The following is a 21,406-nucleotide window of genomic DNA, read 5'->3' on the forward strand; positions in this document are numbered from 1 at the left end:
CATACGAATAATACGTCGTATTCACTAAAATTTATCAAGAATCCAAATCGTCATTGTAATCGAATTAACCTGATTTCGCGGATCATTCGATCATAGTTTTTCTTTCTCCTTCTTTTCTTGCTTTCCCTATCTCTTGATCTCTTTCCCAAATGTTCTTTCTTTTTTATTCTCATAAGCCTTCATTTATATGCCTATTCATTTATACATATATATGTTATTATTGGATCAAGTATATCTTTCTCGGATATGAACTTAGATCGATTTACAAAAGGTCAATGCCACAGGAAGGAAAGGACGATGAATACATTAGCACCCTTTGAGTCGTAAACATTAGGGCGTGAACTACACGGCGAATAGTTAAAGGGAACTAAAAGTTATTTTTCTTTATCTCCGAAGAAAACGTTCGACGTTGTTGCGTTCGATAATTATTTCGAATATCGTCTCATATTGTTTCAGATTTTTCATCTTAATTTACATATAATACATGATAGTTTAAGCAAATATTTGAGTATATTTATCTTTTTTAATTTAATAAGTTTTTACTACAATATATCTAAAGATATCATAATCAATATAATTTTGATGGAATTAATCTGATATTGAATATAAATTTATAATTTGATTTAAAATCAAGTTAACCTTTAGGTCGATCAAGAAAAATTGAGATTTTATCTTTTAGTTAGCAAGAGGAAAGGGTCAGATATGAAAGGGATCAGAGGGCAGTGTCCTTTGTGGAAGGGCCAGTTGAAACATTTGCATTTCCTGTTCGATGAATAACATGATGGAGAATGTACACTGTAAAGGAAGTATCGTATGTAAAACCATTTACAAATCTATCTTTTAATCCTTTTGAATATATATATATATATATATATATATATATATATATATATATATATATACATACACATATATACATATGCACAATTGTATTGACATATGATTCTTATAAGTAGTAACCCTTATATACCTCATGTAATATAAATACTTAATATGTAATACGTATAAGAACCTTTGATCTCTTTTTAAATATACATATGGATGCATAATTATTTGAAATATGATTCTTATAAATGCAATAATCCTTATACATTCTACATAATATAAAAATTTAATGAGTAATATATATATACCAATTTCAAAATTAAATATATTAATTATTATAAGATATGTACTGAAATAAGATTTATTGAATGGCAAATTAAAATAATTGTTACTGATATTGTTAAGATAATATAGTCTAAAAAATAATTTTTTTATTTAATGCATACAAAAAATCCTTTTGTTATAAAAAATACATATATAGAAGTAAAAAATACGATAAAAATAATATGAAAAGTATAAATCATGGCGTTAAACAAATTATATGTATATAAAAAATATAATTGAAACAGAGTATAAAAAGTAAAATAAAAAAATCTCTTATCTGTCTTCCTCATTAAAAGGAAATATTCGTTTCATATACATTATACTTAAAAAGCTTCGTTTTGATTTTAAAAATTCATTACTCTTTTTCGAGATTTTCCAAGATTGTAATTAATCTTGTAATTTTGTGATTTGAGAAAAAATTAGCTGAGAAAATCTCAGAAAAAAATAATTGATTGTTAAATCATATGTGCAACTTTCGATTCACATAGAGACTTTTATCTTTGCCTCTTTCCCCAGCCTTTACCATCCATATTTATATATTTTATAAATATTTATATATTATAAATAAATGTCTAACGTTTACCTCTCTAACGAGAAGCAACAAAGGAGAAGAAAAGGGTGGATTTCTTTAGCGAATGACGGAAGGGTTGCGTTTTGCAATGCGCTTCACGCTTCAAGGTAGACCATGCAAAAGAAAGAAAAGACGGAGAAAACGAGGGGGATATTCGGAATGTTTATGGGAGCAGCTGTACCTCTCTGTCTCGTTCGTTGGGAATTGTTGACCGTACACACCTACTTACGTGCATACTTTTGTAAGCAGAGATTTGTTTTGGAATAAGAACTTATATAATAAGAACTATATATATATATATATAAATTAATTAATTATAAATCAAAGTTTCCAGTTTTATTAAAATAAATGTAGTTTTTTATTTTTGTATCAATCTGTAAAGTATGAATATTTATTAAATTTTAATATTAACAATACTTTACAATACTTCGTTCATTTTATTTTTTACATGATACATTGAACGTAAATTATTATTATTATTATTATCTATTACTTTTTATCAAGAAAAATTTGCTAATAAGGAAAAATTACATAAATAATGATGAACGGTAAAAGACAGGCAAAATAGAAGAATATACGATTCGAAGACGATATAATGCATGGGGTATTATAACGAAGATGAAGCACACTTATCTTCAAACAAAAAAACGACGTTGAAGCATCTGGGATTTCGACAGAGGCTGCGCTAGGGTCAGAGCAAAAACTGTTTATATATCACATATGCGTGGGAGCGAGATCTCTCCTGTGGATCATTTTTCATCTACGCGGTGTTCTTTTAACGCGAATTATCATATCGTCTTAATCCTAAATATCGTTTTGTCAAGGTTGAACACGATGAACGGGTCGATAAAAAAAGAAATTAAAATAACGTTTAGATGTCTATTTATATGATAAATTAATTTAGAATCTAAAAAAGCCTAATTTTTAACAATATGAATCAATGGAGTTGAGGGGGAAATACAAATCATTTGAAAAATTCATGACTTTTTTTCTTTCCTTTAAGATGTATTTCACTTTAAAAATTAAATTTATATGTTAAAAAAAGGAAAAGGAAACAATAATAATAAAAGCGAATGAAAAGTGGTGAATTTTTCAAACGATTCATGTATAATATCTATTGTATAGTCTATCTAATACTCGATCGTTACGGTTTTAGTTTTAAGATATTCGTTGAGTGCTTCCTGTCCAAGATCCTTTCCAAATCCTGACATTTTGAAACCACCGAAAGGTGCTGCCACATCTGTTTTATTATAAGTATTTATGAATACAGTACCAGCTTCAATCCTTTCTGCAAATCTCAAGGCTCTAGCAATATCTTTAGTGAGTACTCCAGATGCTAAACCATATTCGGTATTGTTTGCCCTTCTTATAATATCATCCATATTCTTAGAATTAAACTTTGAGATCACCATGACTGGACCAAAAGATTCTTCCTTAGCTATGTACATGTGATCTTCAACATCGGTAAAGATCGTCGGTTCGAAATACCATCCCGGACGATTTAAACGTTTACCACCATAAATCAACTTAGCACCTTCGTCAATTCCATATTTGACATATTCCAAAAGCTTGTCAAGATGATTTTTATGATTTTGCGGTCCGTGAGCTGTACTTCGATCCAAAGGATTACCTACGGAAATCTTTTTCGTTTCTTCGATTATTCTTTTGACGAACTCATCGTGAATAGTTTCTTCGACGAAAATACGGCCTGTATAATCAATAGAAAAATAAATGAATTAGATTACAATGTTAATACAAAGAATATAATTCGTACTTTATTATACGTACCAGCGGCAATACAATTTTCACCCTTGTTAAAAAATACACTACTCATTCCTATCTTCACAGCCTGTTGAAGATCAGCATCCTCAAATATAACTAAAGGACTTTTACCACCTAGTTCTAATGAGACCTTCTTCAAATTACTTTCAGCACATGATCTCATAATCGTCTTGCCAATTTCCGTGGAGCCAGTGAAACCAAGCTTTCTGATAAGTGGATGATTGACTACTGCATTACCAGTTACAGAGCCGTTGCCTGGAACGATGTTTATAACACCAGGAGGAATACCAGCTTGTGCACTAAGTTCAGCAAATTTCAACGCTGTCAATGGTGAAGCTTGAGCTGGTTTCATCACGACCGTATTACCAGCTGCCAAACAAGCTGCCATTTTCCACGAAAGCATCATCAAAGGATAGTTCCATGGCGTTACCAGTCCACAAACACCTATCGGTTCCTTTCGCGTAAACGTCAGATTTCTATTCGGTCTGGCATGCGAAATAGGTATAGTCGAGCCTTGTATCTTATCACACCACCCAGCAAAATATCTCCAAGTTTCGATGGACATGCCTACGTGTGTCTTCAAAGCTAAGGTATATACTGCACCAGAATCTAACGTTTCGATGGTTGCTAATTCTTCCTTATGTTCTTCCATCAAATCAGCCAATCTAAAGAAAATCGTATTCGATTGAGAATCTTCTCATAGCATTTATTAATAATGATTTCAATAATTCCATGAACACTCACTTAAATAATAATGCTCCACGTTCCCTAGCACTGATCTTACTCCATTCACCTTCCTCAAAAGCTTTCTTTGCAGCTTTCACAGCACGATCAATATCTTCTACCGATGCACTCTCTACGCTACAAATAACGCTCTCGTCGTGTGGATTAATCGTATCGATCGGTTTATCATGTCCATTAACAAATTCTCCATTTATGAAAAGCTGTCTTGGGAATTTCAAGTCCATGTTGTTAGCTCGTATTTCCACGGCATCATATTTGATATCTTTAGCTGCTGCATTACCACGTGCAGCCAAAATAACAGTCCCTAGGAATTGCACGAAAATGGGCGCCATAAAAACATCGATATTTTGCAAAGTCACCCCTAAACTGTCTTTGATCTCTTCGACTAATCTAACAACGTCCATACTTCCAGCACCTACAGACAAACGAATTATCAATATGTTGATTATTACAGTTACTACTTCTATTAGTTTTCAGTAAGACAATAAATAATTTACCATCTCGTGAGATACTTAGCTAAGTTTCGAGTAATCCAGAAATATGTCATTTAAAAAAAAAAACGATATCTTACCAGAGGCAAAAAAATCTGTATCATCCACGATGTCTATCTTAAGTATGTCTTGCCAAATTCGCTGTATGACATCTTTACTCTTCAATTCTTCATTGGTCAATTCCACCGTATTGTTTTCTTGACTTTTACCATATTTACTAGCGTGAATGGTCCTAGAACCGATCTTGATCCTTTCGACGTTAACGAAATTACCATCGACTGCCTCGATCAAAAGACCACCATCATGAATTTTTCCCGTTCGATTATCAACATCGATTTCACTTTCAAATTTCGGTAAAGTTCCATTCCAGAGGGTCGAACCGTACAAACGTACTTCTTCGTTGCTAATGAGAGTCCAAGCACCTGGTGTACTATCAAGGCCACGAATAAAATCGTGAATTCCTTTCGCCGGTTTCGACCAATCGATCTTTTGAAGTTCTTTCTTATTTAACAAGGGATCGTAAGTTGCACCTTTATTTGGTTGCGGTATCACAGGGGCAGTGCCTTTCGCTACTAGATCTACGGCCTCGACCATAGCTTTGATACCTTCAGGATACAAATAATTATTATACAAAGTATCCAACGTATCGTTTGATTCAACTTTACAAGATCTTTGAAGCAATATCGGTCCTGTGTCGAGACCATCGTCTGCCCAAAATATTGAAAATCCTGCTTTCTCGTCACCTTCGATGAGAGTCCTATTGAAAATATTGCAATTATATAAACATCAGAAGAAAAATATGAATGATAAAACAACGTTCTACAACGAGCTCTTGACGATTTTTTCAGTTTATTTTAAAATATCACCTTTGGGTGTTGAGTCACTGGTAAATTTATGTCTCTAATATTATTATCTGACATTACACATAAACGCGAGAAAGTAGCAAAGAGAAAGAAACGATCTCGGCGCAATCTGAACCAAACCGGTTCCGCTATGCAAGTGCCTTTCTTAAGATTTCAATTCTCTACTTTAACATAATATTTTAGTCTCCATCTAAAAACGAAGAATTTCTTAAACGAAAATCTTAACAAAAATTTATACATTTGGTGTTTTTCGTCAGAAAATAAATTATACGATATCGTAATAAAGAAACGACGTCACAGATTCATCTCGCATTATCTTAAAAGTATATCAAATGCATCACAGAATATTAATGGATCTTAGTTAAATGCTTTTTTAGATCATTATATATATCTTATGTAAAAATATCTTGTATAAATTATATGAAAAAGATTTTAATCTTACCAATTGATAGAACTCGCTCCTCGGTGTCTAGGTAATAATGATGGATGATAACATATGCTACGATGACGAGGATGATTGATAACTTCCATCGGTATGAACTGACTGCAGAAAGGAAGTACGTTTAGGTCAACATCGATACTTTTATATATATTGAGTACTTCGGGTAGGGTTACACCTTTATTTCTCCAGGATTTTATTTTAAAAACAGGTGTATTATCAGCCTTGGCAGCTATTGCTACAATTATAAAAAAAAAAAGAAAAAAATATGAAAGTTAAAAAAAGATTTTTCTTCGAGAAAAATATTAGTACTTTACAAATTTGTGATAAAACTTATAATATTTTGTGCTTTTAAATGCACTGAAGAATGCAGTTAAGAGTAAAGAATTATTAGCTCTAATCTTATATACCTAATGGATCCTCTCGATTTCCTTTGTCAGGTATCGTAAAGATTCCGGTAATTTGATGACCATTTTGTCTTAATAATTTGTAAACTTCGGCTGCGAACAAGCTCTGACCGATAATCGCTACCTTCAGTTGTGGCATTGTCGCCTATATTTACAAATAATATACGTTGAAATTATAATTGAATTTCTTTGTTTGAGATATCTTTTAGTCAAATGTTTATAATGAATGTTGTTATCAATACATGATCCTTACTTACAGCTTATTATATACGACGGTACGATTACAATGTTTACGTTTTACGATGAAGAAGTTAAAAGCAATGGATCTGGGATTCGAATTACATGCTCATTTATTACATATTGTTATCTCAGATATCAAATAGAATTTGAGTGAGGCTTATTCATTAAATACCTGCTTCCTTTGTATGAGTCAACTAAGATAAAGATATCGAATAAATGATACAATTATTTCAATCACGCGCGAACAATTCTTTGTTAGTTGTAGCATAAATAAAATGAAGCGTGCGATTTGTTTTCTTTTTTTTTTTTTTCTTTTTAAACCTTAAACCAAAATACATACCTATTTATTTACAGCGTTGTATATTATTGAGAGATCTTTGATAGTACTTTTATGCAAGCTGCAAAAAGTAACGGTACATTTTTTTTTTAAATGGTTAAGGAAGAAAGCGTATTATATTATTATTTGCCGTAGTATTATATATTATTTATACATATATATATATATATATACATTTTTTAATTGAATATATATTTACATGTGTCTAATGTCTATATCAAGATTAGTTCATTTATATATACTTCACCTTTATTCGCGTTAGTTATTAGTCGCGTGTATACAAGTGAACCATAAATATCGGTCGTTTCTATCATACTCAAGAACAGATAATACATATATTCTTGTTGTTGAAAAATACATAATAAATAAAAAAAAAATATTGTGGGAACTGTTCACAATAAAATTATTGAATTATTTAGTTAAAAGAAATTTCATTCGGTTGAAAAAAATTAAAAGAAAAAGAAAAAAAAATTACAGATTGACTTACGATATTTACGAATGTACGCCAAAAACGAAGATTTGCGAAGGTTAACATTGGAACAATCTCTAAGAAAGGATTGATTTTTATTTTATTATAAATGATAGCTCAAATCGCAAATATATTCACTGCTAAAACTCGTTCAAACTCGTTTTATACGCGTACTCACTTGAACATCGACCTCCTATCCGTTGCAACGTTAAACTGATTCGAAGGGAAAAACGAACAAGGTTTATATAACCCGTCGATATCGCTCTCGCGAGGGTCAAGAACTCCGTGCCATTTCTTCTTGATTTCTTTTAAAGTTTAAATGACTATTCGTATAGTACACATTATCGAGAAAGATATTTGGCATGTCATTTTTGCGTATTAAAAAAGTTATTAATGAAGTATCGGGGATTATAACTAGAGATTATACATTGATTGTAACGCATTGATACACATATTTTATCTGAATGGGTTTTTTTATGTAAATCTCTCTTCTGATAATCGCTTTTGATACTAAAGATAAATTTTTAAGATGATATGAAAGATAAAAAAAAAATATTTGCAAAAAAATAAAAGAATTTATAAATCATAATGTACATATGTCGTACGTATGAAAAAAATGAAAGATTAGAAAATTTGATGCTACACAATTAATAATTCTCTTTGAAATTTTTATTTTTTATTTACTTTTATTTCTTTGAAATATTAATCATTAATTTTATTAATCTTCAACTTGTTCAATAATCGTAGATTTATGTTTCGAAATAAGTTTGTTATGTTTTTATTTAATGAAAAGTCACATTGATGTTTTTAAAAATTGTACGAAAAGAAAACCAATGTGTCTTTTAATATATATAATCATTTAAACGGAGTATTAACTTATCTATGTTTTCTTTTACTTTTTCAAGAGTGTATCTTTATGAAACTTTTATAATTATTAGTTCAACAATATCCGGAATAATCCAGTTCATTGAAAAGATTCCTTAGTATCTTTTGGTCATAGATCAACGATAAGCTGTTTATAAAGTGCATGTTCAACGATTTAAGGTCACAAATTTGTAAAATTTCGTACAATATGATGTTGATATATCTCGTCAAAGAATTTAATATTTCCCCTTACTTTTTTTCAAGTTATTCATAATGTATTCTGTACATAAATGAGGAAACATTTGCGTCTATTTTCTCCTGTAATCTATTAAAATACAAGAAATATATTTTTTTTACATTTAAAAATTTAAGTGTATATATACATTCAAGATATCCTATTTATGTATAATAAAATCTAATAAACAGTAAAAAATAATGAACAATTAACTGAGCAATAATAAATATATATATAAATGTATGAGTATGTATATTATTTTTACTTGTTATATTTATATTTATATTTATATTTTACAATAACTTTAAATATATGTATATGTTACTATATATACAATGAAAAATACCATGTAGTATTGTAGACATATGAAAAAATGAGCCTCTGACTAAACCGGGATTCTAAGAATCTTAGTATTTTGCGTACGGTATTCTTCTAATCATTAAGCACTCAGAGTTTGGATTATTTCATAGCCTCTTAAAATAATCTTCTATATAGATGGACATTTTTTATGTAATACAAAACAATTTTGTAAAAAAAATGTTTAATTTAATACAATAGTTTTAATAAAAATCTTTTTTAGTCTCGATTTTGAAAAAATTATTATACCATACGAAGGATTACTATTATTTAATTCTTTTATTACAGTCCTTATATCAACATATATTTGCACTAAAAGGTTTAATCGTTAAAGAATATTTAATATCTCGGTACTTTAAATTCCGAACCTCCTTCTAAAGTAGCAACTGGTTTTCTTTTATTCATTATATTTTGAATTTTTTGCCATTCGCGATCCAATTCTGCTTTTTCATTCTTCTCTTTATTATATTTCCTAGTTCTTCTGCCATCTGCCATTTTCACGCCATACTGAAAAGCTGCTTTTGGTAATGCTTCTTTATTATTCATGTACTCGCTATATTCCTCTGGTGTATCAAAATCCCATCTACCAATAGGACCTTTTTTATTGCCTAAATCCATTTTGGTATAATCTACTTCATCGTCGGAATCATCTATAGCATCCTGCATTTCATCTAAACCTGGATAGCATTCTGCATAACCTTCAGGTTCAGCAGCCAATTTATTAAGAAGTGCTCCTTTTTTAGGTGCATTAGTTTCAACAATTTGAGGTAAAGTACTTGGTAATTGTGGAGTATTTGCTTTATCATCTGTGTCTAAATTATTCTCTGGCTTATCAAAGTATGAACCTTTCTTTTTGTCACGATGCTGCATATTATCCTTTCTTCCAATAGTGGGAACATAATCACCAATATCTCCATATATACTCTCATCCTGAGGTCTTGGTGGGAGATCCATATCATTTGTATCATCTGCTCTGGAACGACCATCCTTATTTTTCTTACCTTTCTTTCCATGTCGATTACCTTGCCTTAGGTATGATAAAATTTGTGCCAACTTATTTATTACTATATCATTGGTTGTCAATGTTGGTGTATTCTCCACAGTAGGTACATCTGCTTTACTTCTAATTAATGTTGTTGGAATGTCTACATCAGCATTTTCATCATCCAATTCTATAACATATGCCATTCGTCCTGGAGTAAAAAGTTCATTCCTTTCTACTTGTTTAGACTTCATAGTTAAAATAGTTTTATAAATATTGCGACCAATTTTAGTTTTAAATTGCATTTCATCTTCCTTTTTTTCTGGTTCTTTCTTTTCCTTTATTTTTTCTTTTGGTTTCACTAACTTCTCCATTTCTTGCTCTTGTTCATGTTCTTTAGCTTCTATTTCACTACGTACCTATTAAAAAATAAATAATTTTTTTTGTTTTATAATAAACATATAATCACACACTTAAATTTAATCCTTTGTGATTCTAAGGCAGGCTATGCTCTACACACTGAATATGCAATACGAAAAACTAAATAAACAGAACAAATAATGGTTGCATTTAAAATAAGAGTGAAAAAGTTTATAATAAAAAAAATTATAGATCCTACAGAATAATTTTTAACTACATATAAACATATTATTTATTTCAAAATAATTCTGATTAGTAAAGTAGCTAATACACACTATAATCACAAAGATTTATTTCACATTTTATCATTATTACCTTTTGTAAAAGGGCATAATCTAATCCTTTTACCAAATGAGTATGTTCCATATCACCTCCTAAGAATTTAGATTGTTGAATCATTTGTCTTCTGCGTTCTGCTGCATCCATGCCTGATTTTAAATCAGGAGCAACAGCACGATATGCGCTAGCACTATTCATAGGATCTTCTGCTTGATAATCTTGATTAGTTCCATCTCTGCGCTCCCTTGCTCTGTCTCTATATTTTTCAGCTAACTCTGCCATTTTATCTTCTTCTTGTTTCTTTAGTTTAGCATAAAAACTCTTTTTCTTTCTACGTAACTCTGCTCTACTACCTCCAGTAACAAGAGGTGTTTGCGCAGTTTTAGCACTAGCATCTCGAGCTGTGCCTGGAACTGAAGCTGGTGTAGCTGAAGGAGCAGCTGCTCTTGGTGTCATCAATAGTTTTCGAAAATCATCGTTCGTTAAACGAACTGACATACTCATATCTTCCTCCATTGTTTCCGGCATTTTTATTTAGTATATTTATTCTAACCTACAAAATTTGAAGTTTTATTGACATAGGTATATAAAATGCATACACTTAAAGAAATAGAGAGATCACATAGACCATTATATAATTTATTAATGTTATTCCTTTATATTATATGGTATTACCTTTGGATATCAAAAAAAGATAGGTTTTTATTTAAACTTTGTATTTATACAAATTTTATTTGATATAACAGGTCACCACTCTTCGGTCCTTTACGTGATTCGACGCTTGCGTAAGAACTATGGCGCTGTTCTAATTTTTAGCTTCAAAGTTAAATAAAAAAACATTTAAGCAAATAGCAAAAAAATATAAATAATTATCAATTTATTTATAGTATATTAAAAAGAAAAGGTGCATATCGAGCTTTTTATTTTGGAATAAATTTATTTGTATATATGCCGTGATACAAGCTTATCACCTTAGTGTCATAAAAACCTCGTTTCAAATGTTTTAATTTTCTTCCGTTCGAATGGAAATCAATTTAGTAGAAATATACTGGTAAGAAAAAAAGGTACATTGTGCATGCTACAAACCGCAAAGATTTTTCTATCATTATGATTATTATTGTTCTATAATTTATAATAAAATTTACATAAAGAAAAAAAAAACAAATAATCCCACAAGTCTAAACAATCAACACAACAACCATCGATCAAAAAGCTACAGCAAGTGCATGGATGCTACTAACCCGTTATTGGATATAATAATATAAGTCTCCAATAAGAAAAGTTGTTCGACTTTCTTATATATGTAATATAGATATTAAACTCTTATGTTCTTATAAAATAAAAATTACCGACTCAAAAAAAAAAGAGGAAATTATCTGGTATTATATGAACTACTATAATTTTTCAATGTTACTATTTGGCGGTAAAAAAAATGATTTAAAAAAATAAAAATTAACCTCTCTGAATTTGATGTATCCTAATATTTGATTATTTAAAAAATTTATTTTTCATTTATAATTGTTCATATGTTTCATATATTCTTCAAAAAATCTATTAACAAATATTATTGTTATTATCACTAACACAATATGTTTGTTGTATGCAAGATACAGTATGTAATCTAGGCTCTCCAAATTCAAGATTGCTAACATAAAATGGAAATGAAGGGATGCCATTGCATGCTGCTCCAAATTGACCATACTTATTTAATGCAATAACTCCACCAGTAAAGTGAGGATAATGTTCAGCAATTCTATGAATAGCTGTTTTAGCTGCTTCTACAGGCGTGGCACCACGACGCATTTCTTCTACTGCAAGAAAACTATAAAAAAAACATAATAATATTTTAATTATTACATCATTGCGTTTTCTTAATAATTTAACATACAATCCATACAATACCTGGGCAAGAACCGCATCATAATATCTCCATCACCAGTACCAGCAGCAGCACCAACTTGTTGATCGGCATATGCACCTGCACCTGGTATAGGAGAGTCCCCAATGCGACCAGGAATTTTATGTCTTGCACCATTGGTGGAAGTTCCAGCAGCTATATGTCCATTTTTGTCTATTGCTATAACTCCTATTGTATCATGATTTTCTTCATTTGTATATGATACTTTTTGATTCTCTTTTTCCATAAATAAATCCATAATATTATCTTGTTTGTAAGGACCACAAGTAGTTTTTGGATTTGGTAAAACATTCTAGAAAAAATAGTACTAATGATTTAAAAATTAAACTTTACTATAAAATATTATGATTTATGGAAAATGTATGTGCAAAATTTGTGATCAGAATTATGCACAAGTAAGAAACCTTCCAAAAATTGGGCTGGCATTGATTGTCTTTCCACTTTTTCCACATATCTTGGGATTCATTAGTTTCTAAAGATTCTGATTTAAATCCCATCTGTACAGCAAAATTTGTAGCAAGATTTCCACCAAGCAGAGAATGATCTGTATGCTCTAACACTTTACGAGCAACAGATATAGCATTTTTAACATTTCTCAACCCTCCAACACCACCCACATCCATTTTGAGGCTGTTATAATTTACATCAAGTAAGGAAAAATATAACTACAAAATTTTCTATTAAAAAATAAAGAAATATGTTAATAATTGTACCCATCCATGATCATAGCATCCAATGTTGTTTCTCCTGATTCATCTGGACTACCACCGAATCCTACAGTTTTACGACATTGCATTTCCTCACATAAAGAACAACTAGCTTCAATTGCATCTAAAGCACTTTTCCCTTCATTATGCAAAACGTCCCATGCTTAAAAAAATAACTTTGTCAATTTATAAGTTATATGCATAGATCTTATATTTTTATAATGAAATTATTTAAAAATATACCTTTCTCTGTAGCATCTTTATAATCCCAAGTTATAACTACTAAAGGAATGTTTTTATTTGTATCTGCTAATATGCATGATAAAATTGAAAATATTGTAAAGATAAAAATTGCAATATGCTTTGTAGAATACATCTTGGAATTATTAAACACAAACTAAATTCAATCACTATGCAGTCATCTTTTATAGTACTTAATCTTTGACCACTGAAAAAATAGAGATATTAAAAATCTAAATATAATACTGATATTATGTTAAAATATTAGTACTGACTAACAAATGATAACTTATAGCTGTCAATGACCTGTAATCAATAGTAATACTAGTAAATAACTGTAAGATTATCTCTACAATTACATGTACATATGTACAGTAATATTATTACTATACTACATTATATAATTTTATATCAAAAACTATGCATATAATAATAAATAAATAGGAATTTATATAAAAAATTTTTACCATTTTTTATATATTATTTAATTATATTTTAGTCATATATATCTATTTATGCCAATAATTTCTATCAATACTATTAAATTACATAAAATAAATGTATACAAAATTACAACAAAAATGAAATCAATATAATAATATAAAGTTAAAAAATACGCGCGTTTTTCAAACTGTCTTATAATATGTTGATTGACAATGAATATTTCATTAAAATACATGAATTATATAAAATTCTTACGGATGGTTTCAGTAATTTCTTTTAATTGATAATTTTTTCATTACTTTTTTCCAAAAAATTAGATGATTACCGTCGATAATTCAACAATCGATATTGGACAAATAGGTCAAAAATCTCGATAACTCTCAGATACTTTCTGACCATTTAACAGAAGCTGTGATGATAATCTACAAGATGTGTGCCTAATTTGTGAAGTTAAAAATAATTAACAAGAGATAAACTTGCATATTATCATTATTATTGACTATAATTACTAAATACATAAATTCAAAGTCATTAGTAATCGAATTTTTTTTTTATAAATTTAACCTAAAATTTGCATTAGTATTATTTCATTCATATTATTCCATCGTTACAATGTCTTTTAAGAAGGATTTAAAGTTACTTTTACGTCCATATTATTTAATAAATATTATTCTTAGTATCTCTTATATCGTTGCTAAAAGACTTCCTTTAATTTGTTATTATATTTTCGCACAATCAGAGTGCGAACTTGATGGGGTATGTTACAGAAAAATATACATTTTTTATTAATTATAAGAAAATTAAAATTATAATAATTTTTTTATTTTATATTTTTAGAAAGAAACAGAAATCTTATTTTTCCTCATGATAGTAATAATGATCAGAACAAGAAAAACTGGAAGTGTAACTATGATAAATTATTTGTCATCCAGTTTTGTTTACACAAAAGTTGCCAATTTGGTCTTGTGGTTTTATGCAGATATACGTATGGGAATTTTGTTTGCAATTATTTTTATTCGTAAGTATTGGAAAAAAATACATGAAATCTTTTTTTTTTATTTGGATTAAGAGTCAGATTGAAAAAAATATGATAAATATCATTAGATTTATTTGTATTTGTAGTATGCGGTTTAATACTACCTGAACCAACATATCAAGGACCAGAAAATGTTATTTATTTGCGTGGTGCAAATGGATTAGAAGAAGAGTTAACACGTGATACTAAAATAGTTTGGGTTGTAGCATTTTATACTGCATGGAATCCCTCTTGCGTTAATTTTGCTCCAATCTTTTCTGAACTTTCTGCAGAGTAAGTATACTTTGAACATATAAATGTTTTTGTATATTGATATGTTAAAAACCAGAATATATGATATAGATATGCTCTGGACAATTTGAAATTTGGTAAAGTGGATATAGGAAGATATCCTGATGCAGGTGCTAAGTATCACATTAGTGATGCTAGTACCAGCAAACAGTTGCCTACCGTGATACTATTTAAAGATGGAAAGGAAGTAGAAAGAAGGCCACATGCTGATCATAAGGGCAAACTTGTTAAATTCCTTTTCTCTATGGTATACATTAATTTAAATAATGTTTAATTTTTATCTATAAAAGTACAGTAATACAATACATATTTCTATGATCATAATTTTTCCATCTTTTTATAATTGGAATATTATTTTTTCAGGATAATGTAAAAGCAGCATTTGATCTTAATAATATCTATAGAGAGTGTAAGAAAAGTCATACTAAGAGAAAAGAAAAAAAAGCTATAAAGGCTGAGTAATACTATTTAAATATTTAATAGTGTGAAAGAATAGTGAACTTTATTGGAAATGGTTTCTACTATGTAGCAAACCATTCAATATAGTCATTATAAACCAAAGCTTAACTCAAAACAAACTTTAAAGCTCTGTAAATATTTCCATTAGGTCCATTATCGTTTTAAGAAGTTTTTATAACAGTCCAATTCGCTGTTATATTTTTATTGTTAATTTGTTATATATAAATCTTCTTTAAATGCATATATCAATAATCAATTGCTTGTTATAAAAGTATTAAAATACATAATGCACACACAATTTATTTATACAAAATTTTTTAGTATTCATATAATTTTCATAAAAAATTATTTATTTATAATATTAAGTTAACAAATGTATAATTCTGATTAAAAAGTTATCAGCATCTAATTATATTATGTTGTTATTAACATATTCGTACATTACAAATTTACATGTTTACAAATGGACAATATGAATTATTATATTGGTGGCCATAATGAAGCTATTTCCGAATGTGTCGATTCAGGTAACCATTTCTGATAAGCAGATAAAAGGACTAAAAAAAAATAAAATTAATAGATAAGCATTAAATTACAAATTGGTATTGTGCTAAAATATATATACTTACAGACTTTATCTTTATTCCAAATCTCTATTAATTTACATTTTGACATAACTCCTTCTGACAATAACGTTTTTGTTATTGCTTCTGTACGTGGTAATAATCTAAAAGACAGTTTTTATTTATTACCTTATGATATTAAGTAATGAATTACAACATTTATTCTTAATGTAAAAACATACTTAGCCCACGATTTATTTACACTGCCTGGGGTTGATAACAAAATAGGTACAAATTTTTTTAATTTTGGACACACTTGGCCCTCTAGAAAAAATCGTGCAAACCATTTTACTCCTTCTACATTCATTGGATATTCTATTTCGATCATTGGTAATTGCCAACCAGCTCGACCAAATGTGCCTGTTATATGACACAAAACTTTTCCAGAATGAAGATCATATCTAGATTAAAATCATGTTTTATTAAATGAATTAATGACTTATTAAAATTTTATTAACAAGTATAAATATAATAAACGAGTTACATGCTGTAACAATATAATACTGACTTTGGAGAAGGTTCAATCAGAGGCTCGCTTAATGTACATAAAGTTGGAGCGAACTTCGGAAGCCATTCTGGTTCTATTGCGGTTACACCACGCATATATAATTTATTTGTTTCATATATCTCTTGATAAACAACCCATTCTGGACTTGTCTTCCGAAGAACACACGACGAATGCATAAATACAGGATCTTCCATTTCTATAGTTCTAGAAATATACTATATTAATATAGTAAAATAAAAAACATTTTTATATACTTACTTATAAGCGTATTTCCATTTTGTTTTATCTTGATCTTCAATCTCTTCTGAAAGTACTTTCCGCGCAACTTGATCTGCCATACCAGCAAGAAGTATTTGACGCAATAATTTTGCTTGTATATCCGTAGGTGGAGACATGCTGTATCAAACAAAAAAGTATTTTCTGTAATACTTGCTTTGTTACATTTGATTCTTAAGCAGTATTTACCTTGGATCGATAATAAGATTTATGTCCGGGACATTTAAGTTTATCTCATTAGTTAATTGTTGTCTGAGTTTTTTAATTTCTACAATTGCTTTATGACGCAAACCATTTTCTTCACAAAAAGATATAAGCTTTCCTTTAGATCCTGCATATTCAGCTGCTCCAATAGCTTTTATTAAAACCATTGGGTCACCTTTATAGTTAAATAACATATATTATATTAAATTAAATACATTAACATAAAACAAACATTGTAATTATATTATAAATATAAAATTATTTTATAATACACATACCAAGAAGTAAACTATTGCCAATTCCAGCCCAAATACGCCGCGTTTGCAACCACTTATTTTTTAATTTACCTTCCATATTAAGACCTTCTATTAATACTTCTTGAACAGAAAGAGCTGCAACCATACAAATTGTATATTGCAATAAATTATGTTGATATGACAATGCTAACATTTTGCCATATCGAGGAGCAACTGGAAATGCTGCGATGCTGCGTCCAAGTGAAGTCACTTTTGCATTAAATGCATCTAAAATATAGTGATAATAGTTAATAAAAATGAGAGTAATAAACTCAATAGTCTGAAATCATAATTTGTTTTACCTTCTTTATGAAGAGAAGATTGTTCTAATGCACCTAGAGTTAGAAGACGTGTTTCGGCTACTCTCAGTTGTAAAGGATCTGGTGCAGTTGGGAATGGAAAATTAACAACTTTATTAATATTCATAACTTTCATTTGTAAAACTAAATCATCAATTGGTTTTCTTTGGATCTCAGACATACTAAATTGTGTAAATTGATCATTGAAAACTGCAGAAGAATACAATCTAAAAACCAAAAAGATAAATAAAAATAGAATATTTACAGATTTTTCAAGTGTCATATATTGATAATAAAACAATAAATATTATTATGTTACCTATAACAATGACCAGCTGCTGTTCTGCCAGATCTACCTGCTCGTTGATTTGCAGCAGCTTTGCTTATATAACAGATATTATACGTACTTACACCAGTAACTTTATCATACATTCTCATTTTGCATCGACCGCAATCGATGACATATTTGATATTTGGTATTGTTAATGAAGTTTCTGCTACGTTCGTTGATACTACACATAAACGACAATTTTCTGGAGGTCGTTCAAAGACCTATAAAAAATATTGTTCATTTATTCAACTATTAAAATAATATTGTATGATTATTAAAAGTTTTTAAGTACCCTTGCTTGTTTATAACTAGGTAGTAAAGAATAAAGTGGTAGAACCCATAGTGGTTGTGTATTTGATAATCCTTTTAAAAGGAAAGCATCATCATCTTCGCTCTCGTCTTCATCTATATTGCCGTCCCCATCTTCACCTCCTATATCAACAATATCTTCATGCGTATCGTCCGTAGGCATTATCGAATAGCTTTAAAATTATTTCAAGAAATGTTCATAGCTTTTTATACCCTATTACAGATTATTTTAAAGTTAAATATATAAAAATAAAAGTTTATATGTATACATACTTATCTAAATCAATACGTGGTAAATTTAAAAATTGTTTTTTATGTTGTTGTTTATTTCGTTTAAGTGCTTCTTTGTCATCAAAATTATCGTCAGAATTTTCTTCATCAGGATCGCTCGCATTTGCTCCCTTATTTTCTTCAATTTTTGCTTCTAATAAATTAGTTTTACCTTTTTTAAATGGAAATGCTTTACGTAATTTACGTACAACTGAATTCACTTCTTGTTGACCTATATTTTTTAAACAGTATAGTATTATGAAAATATTTACGATGTTTACAAGATATAAAAAAATACCTGTTAAAAATATAAGAATGCCTCCTTCTGGTAAACGTGTATGAATTTTTATTGCTTTTCTTAAAGCATCAGTCACATAATCCTCACTAGTTCTTCTATTAAAATGTATTGTTACAGGAAATTGTCTTGATTCTACTGTAATTACTGGGGGTTTCACTTTAAACAATTTAGTATTTTTAACAAATTCTTCAACACATAGTGTTGCTGACATAATTATAAGCTTAAGTGGATTTTTCCTTTTGTTACGCAGTGGTACAATACGAGACAATAATCCTATTAAAATATCAGTATAAACACTTCTTTCATGTGCTTCATCCAAAATTATTACAGAATATTTTGTCAATAGAAAATCCTACAAAAAAATTTGTTTTTATTAATTTTTCATCCACTATAATATATTGATATAAATGTCATTACATACACTTTGTATTTCCTTTAATAAAACTCCATCTGTCATAAATTTGATTTTTGTTTCTGGTGTAACATTTCCTTCGAATCGTATAAGATAAGAAACTTCCTTTTCAGTAAGATTCATTTCTTCTGCTACTCTTTTACTCATAGACATTGCTGCTACTCTTCTAGGTTCTGTTATACCAATTAATTTATTTTGTGCATAACCTGCTTCATATAAAAATTGGGGTACTTGTGTTGTTTTACCTATAATCAATTATTTAAATTAATATTTTCATATAATAATTATTTATTATAGTTGAAATAAATTTAATAGCAGTGTTATGCGCATACCACTTCCTGTTTCTCCAGTAATGATCACTACTGAATTTTCATTAATAGTTTCTACAATGACTTGTTCATCTGCTACAACTGGTAATTTTAATCTAGCTGCTTGCATTTCTGGTTTTCTGTTTAATGTAACATAAACTGCTGGTGTTTTAGTAGTTTTGTTTGTAGCTATAGTATTTTGGGATACTTTTACTTTTAATTGCACATCTAGTAGAGTCTTTTCATGTTCATTTTCAAGAGATTTTATTTTTTCTAAATTAATATTTTCTTTATGTGATTTTTTCCTTTCTTCTTCTTCTTCTTTTATAAGATTCTTTTCATTTATAATATCCATTTCACTTTTCTTTTGTTTATATTCTAGATCATTTTCATTCTCACATTCACTACTGCTACATTCAGATTCGTTCTCACTAGATTCCTAATAATATAAGTTATACTTTAATATACTTACTAATATTTATATCATTTATATCAATAACTTACATCAAATCCAACCGTATTTAGATCTGATTTAGAAAACTCCTGTTTCTGATTATTAAGTATAGACAGTCTTTTTCTTTTTCCACCTTTAATCGCATTTAAACTAGATTCTGTATAATTTATTTCAGATTCATCAACTGAATTAATTAAAGTTTCTGTAGTAGACTCTACATTTAACTCTCTAAAGTGACGTTTCAATCCTTTTGTTTGCACTGCAGCTAAAGAAACATATTTCTTTAATTCTTCCTGTGAAGCTTGAACTTTAGCTAATTCCTCTAGTAATGTTGATCGCTGTTCAGAATATATAAATTATATAAAATTTGTATTTAATGATAAAATTTTACATTTTATAATTTATAACTTACTTGTAATTTTTTTTGTTTCTTTTCTACTATTTTTTCTAATTGTTTTCTACGTTTTTTAGATAATATACGTGTTACTGATATTTTCTTTTCTTTATTTTTAGTATTTCTTTTTTGATTTGGTAATACCAGAGCATTACAATTATCATAATTATCTTTTCTATGTTCGATATCTAAAGGTATCTGTGAAAAAAATTCGAAACATTTGTAATATTGTTAAAAAAAGGAATAATGGAAAATTATTATTATTATATATATTTTTTTTTAATAAAAATACCTTTTTTGTTTCAGTATTATCTATCTCAATGTCAGAAACATTTCTTGCTTTCCAATTGTATCTTTTCTTTCCCATTTTTTAAATTAAATTTTATTACACTTCAAATAATTATTACAGAAACAACCGAATAAATAATTATTTCACACATATAATAGTATAAAACAAATTTAAAAATATGATGTTTCATTATCCACACAAAATTGTAATACCATGTGCTCAGCTATCACTGTTTACAATATTGGAAAATATAGGTTATGTTCACATCTGTTCAATGCTTGGAAATCATGTTTCTTATTCCTACTACTTCCGCCCTCTATTTTAAATCAATTAAATAATGATTAATAATTAATAATCATAAATAATTTAAACAACTCAATGGCAAATCAAACAGAGACATGAAAAAAATAA

At 28.7% G+C, this 21,406-nt stretch overlaps 5 protein-coding genes across 15 annotated transcripts; 1 reads left to right on the forward strand and 4 right to left on the reverse strand.

The window, feature by feature from the left end:
- Positions 1-2,129: 2,129 nt before the first annotated feature.
- Positions 2,130-8,001, reverse strand: LOC127066476 (cytosolic 10-formyltetrahydrofolate dehydrogenase). 8 transcript variants are annotated; one of them, XM_051000314.1, is made up of 10 exons: positions 7,511-8,001; positions 7,271-7,363; positions 7,027-7,084; positions 6,704-6,880; positions 6,450-6,591; positions 6,043-6,277; positions 4,818-5,494; positions 4,247-4,661; positions 3,509-4,167; positions 2,133-3,428 (listed from the first exon to the last, which is right to left on the reverse strand). In XM_051000314.1, the coding sequence occupies exons 5-10, from the start codon at positions 6,583-6,585 to the stop codon at positions 2,851-2,853; spliced, it is 2,700 nt and encodes an 899-aa protein (XP_050856271.1). In that variant the 5' UTR covers positions 6,586-6,591; positions 6,704-6,880; positions 7,027-7,084; positions 7,271-7,363; positions 7,511-8,001; the 3' UTR covers positions 2,133-2,850. The 8 variants fall into 8 exon arrangements, with proteins under 8 accessions (XP_050856288.1, XP_050856271.1, XP_050856280.1 ...); XM_051000323.1 differs by lacking the exon at positions 7,271-7,363 and having other exon boundaries at positions 7,671-8,001; XM_051000296.1 differs by lacking the exon at positions 7,271-7,363.
- An 831-nt stretch (positions 8,002-8,832) lies between these two features.
- Positions 8,833-11,950, reverse strand: LOC127066523 (protein Red). The gene is made up of 3 exons (XM_051000378.1): positions 11,305-11,950; positions 10,666-11,182; positions 8,833-10,349 (listed from the first exon to the last, which is right to left on the reverse strand). Exons 2-3 carry the CDS (start codon positions 11,155-11,157, stop codon positions 9,288-9,290), a joined length of 1,554 nt encoding a protein of 517 aa, XP_050856335.1. The 5' UTR covers positions 11,158-11,182; positions 11,305-11,950; the 3' UTR covers positions 8,833-9,287.
- Positions 11,951-12,095: 145 nt separating this feature from the next.
- Positions 12,096-14,334, reverse strand: LOC127066531 (N(4)-(Beta-N-acetylglucosaminyl)-L-asparaginase). 4 transcript variants are annotated; one of them, XM_051000408.1, is made up of 6 exons: positions 14,194-14,334; positions 13,498-13,702; positions 13,261-13,417; positions 12,952-13,177; positions 12,532-12,839; positions 12,096-12,451 (listed from the first exon to the last, which is right to left on the reverse strand). In XM_051000408.1, the coding sequence occupies exons 2-6, from the start codon at positions 13,628-13,630 to the stop codon at positions 12,184-12,186; spliced, it is 1,092 nt and encodes a 363-aa protein (XP_050856365.1). In that variant the 5' UTR covers positions 13,631-13,702; positions 14,194-14,334; the 3' UTR covers positions 12,096-12,183. The 4 variants fall into 4 exon arrangements, with proteins under 4 accessions (XP_050856365.1, XP_050856356.1, XP_050856347.1 ...); XM_051000399.1 differs by lacking the exon at positions 14,194-14,334 and adding an exon at positions 13,962-14,120; XM_051000390.1 differs by lacking the exon at positions 14,194-14,334 and adding an exon at positions 13,770-13,895.
- Positions 14,335-14,337: 3 nt separating this feature from the next.
- LOC127066550 (thioredoxin-related transmembrane protein 2 homolog) lies at positions 14,338-16,026 on the forward strand. The gene is made up of 5 exons (XM_051000431.1): positions 14,338-14,694; positions 14,776-14,956; positions 15,061-15,247; positions 15,317-15,512; positions 15,629-16,026. The coding sequence occupies exons 1-5, from the start codon at positions 14,551-14,553 to the stop codon at positions 15,725-15,727; spliced, it is 807 nt and encodes a 268-aa protein (XP_050856388.1). The 5' UTR covers positions 14,338-14,550; the 3' UTR covers positions 15,728-16,026.
- Positions 16,027-16,130: 104 nt separating this feature from the next.
- LOC127066422 (probable ATP-dependent RNA helicase kurz) lies at positions 16,131-21,369 on the reverse strand. Its single transcript, XM_051000172.1, has 17 exons — positions 20,999-21,369; positions 20,725-20,904; positions 20,363-20,650; positions 19,883-20,297; positions 19,560-19,795; positions 19,139-19,490; positions 18,844-19,072; positions 18,554-18,743; positions 18,250-18,482; positions 17,934-18,157; positions 17,614-17,859; positions 17,321-17,510; positions 17,114-17,251; positions 16,856-17,059; positions 16,530-16,748; positions 16,354-16,451; positions 16,131-16,281 (listed from the first exon to the last, which is right to left on the reverse strand). The coding sequence occupies exons 1-17, from the start codon at positions 21,071-21,073 to the stop codon at positions 16,205-16,207; spliced, it is 3,594 nt and encodes a 1,197-aa protein (XP_050856129.1). The 5' UTR covers positions 21,074-21,369; the 3' UTR covers positions 16,131-16,204.
- Between the last annotated feature and the right edge of the window lie 37 nt (positions 21,370-21,406).

This window comes from Vespula vulgaris, chromosome 1 (assembly GCF_905475345.1).
Source record: "Vespula vulgaris chromosome 1, iyVesVulg1.1, whole genome shotgun sequence".
Lineage (NCBI taxonomy): Eukaryota > Metazoa > Arthropoda > Insecta > Hymenoptera > Vespidae > Vespula > Vespula vulgaris.